Genomic DNA, 1,726 nt, shown 5'->3' with positions numbered 1-1,726 from the left:
CGCTGCCCGCCCCGCCCCCCCGCCCCCGCCCGCCCCCTCCCCGAGTGGGGGGAGCCATGGGAGAAACCCCCATGGCTTGCCTGCGGGTGCCAGGCGGGGGTGGGGGGCAATCCCTGCTGAGGATTTTTTTTTGAAATTGCAACCCATATTAGAAAGAGACCCTATTCTTAAAAAGATCTTCCCAGAGCCACCCATCCTAGCCTTCAAACAAGCACCAAACCTCGCCAACCTCATCACCAGCAGCAAACTTCCTCAACCCCAGAACACACCAAAAGGATCCAGACCGTGCCAGGACAAGAAATGCAAAACCTGCCAACACATCTCCACCACCCCCACTATTACTACACCCCACAACAGAGCCATCAGCCCCAGAGATGAGCCTATGAGCTCCATTTCATCAACCTGCTGGATACTAGAGATCAGGGACTAAACATAGACATTGGATTTTTGATACATTATAATCTGCCTGGCACCTGACTCCCCAGCCCAGCCCAGTCCCTGGCTTGTTTACTTTTCATTCCATCCAGGAAGAGCGCACACCGACTGCTGCAGCTTCCTGAGCCTGACGAAGGGTTTTTGAATCCGAAAGCTTGCTTAATAACTATTCTCCAACCATTTGGATTGGTCTAATAAAAGATACCAAATTCACCCAAGGAACCTTATCTGCCTATGTCCTTAGACCAACACGGCTACAACCCAAACCCTTACTCGAACCAGTACTTTTTAACGTATTCATTAATGATTTGTACTCGGGTGTTAAAAGTGGACTGGCAAAGTTCACAAATGACACCAAATTATGGGGGACTGTGGTCATGGTTGAGATTAGACGGGGGATACAGGCTAACCTAGACAGGCTCACAAGGTGTGAGGACCAAAACCTGATGATGTTCAACACTGAGAAGTGTAAGATGCTTCACCTGGAGATAAACAACCCACAACATACTTGTGGGCTCAGCGGTGCTACACTTACTAGCATCACAACTAAAAGAGACCTGGGGGTCTTAATAGACCATATAATGTGATGCCATAGCTGGCAAAGCAAACAGACCATTGGTATGCATCTAACAACGCATCTCAAACAAAACTACAGATATCCTCCTCTCGCTTTACTCGGCCTTGGTGAGGCCGTTACTAGAGTACTGTGTCCAGCAGCTACCGGTAACCACCCCCTCTCCTTCCCTCCCCGCCAGCTCTTGTTGGGGGGGTGCTCTGGCCCCTGGCTCTAAGGAGCAGATCGGGGGCAGGGGGATGGCAGCAAGGCCAGTGCTGCTGGCCGCATCCCCTGGCTCCATACTCTCTTATGGTGGGGCTCTGGTCCCCGCCATCCCCCTCTCCCTCCAAGAAGGAGCGCTCTGCCGTCTGTCCTGTCTATCTAGAGCACTCTGACTGGCTGCCAAGACAGTCAATCAGAGCGCGAATAAAGCATTATCGACAGAGACAGACAGACAGACAAAGGCTTTTATAATATTAGAATTAGAACCAGTTACCCTCCTCCCTGACTTTACTGCCTGCTACGCTGCCTTTTACTGGAGGCAGCCTGTAATGTTGCCCTGTCTTCAAGAACCATAGTTATTGTAGTGTAAAGGCATTGATTCTTCAGTCACTGAGGCTGAATGCTTTATCTAAACCAAAAAAATTATTTTGCATACTTCTAAATGTGAGTCATCACAGTACTATTTTAGTGGGCTTTATTTCTTCTTTTCTTCAATTAAGAATTTATCAGCGT

At 49.2% G+C, this 1,726-nt stretch overlaps 1 protein-coding gene across 1 annotated transcript in view; it reads right to left on the bottom strand.

Moving 5' to 3' along the window:
- Positions 1–814, bottom strand: part of TDRD9 (tudor domain containing 9) — a 150,620-nt gene extending 149,806 nt beyond the window's left edge. The window contains exon 1 of the mRNA XM_006018069.3: positions 709–814. Coding sequence (XP_006018131.1) covers positions 709–814 — 106 coding nt within the window. The remainder of the gene's footprint in view (positions 1–708) is intronic.
- Between the last annotated feature and the right edge of the window lie 912 nt (positions 815–1,726).

Source organism: Alligator sinensis, unplaced genomic scaffold (assembly GCF_000455745.1).
Source record: "Alligator sinensis unplaced genomic scaffold, ASM45574v1 scaffold85_1, whole genome shotgun sequence".
Classification (NCBI taxonomy): Eukaryota; Metazoa; Chordata; order Crocodylia; family Alligatoridae; genus Alligator; species Alligator sinensis.
Note: the sequence above shows the minus strand (reverse complement) of the source record. Positions and strands in the feature narration are given on the sequence as shown.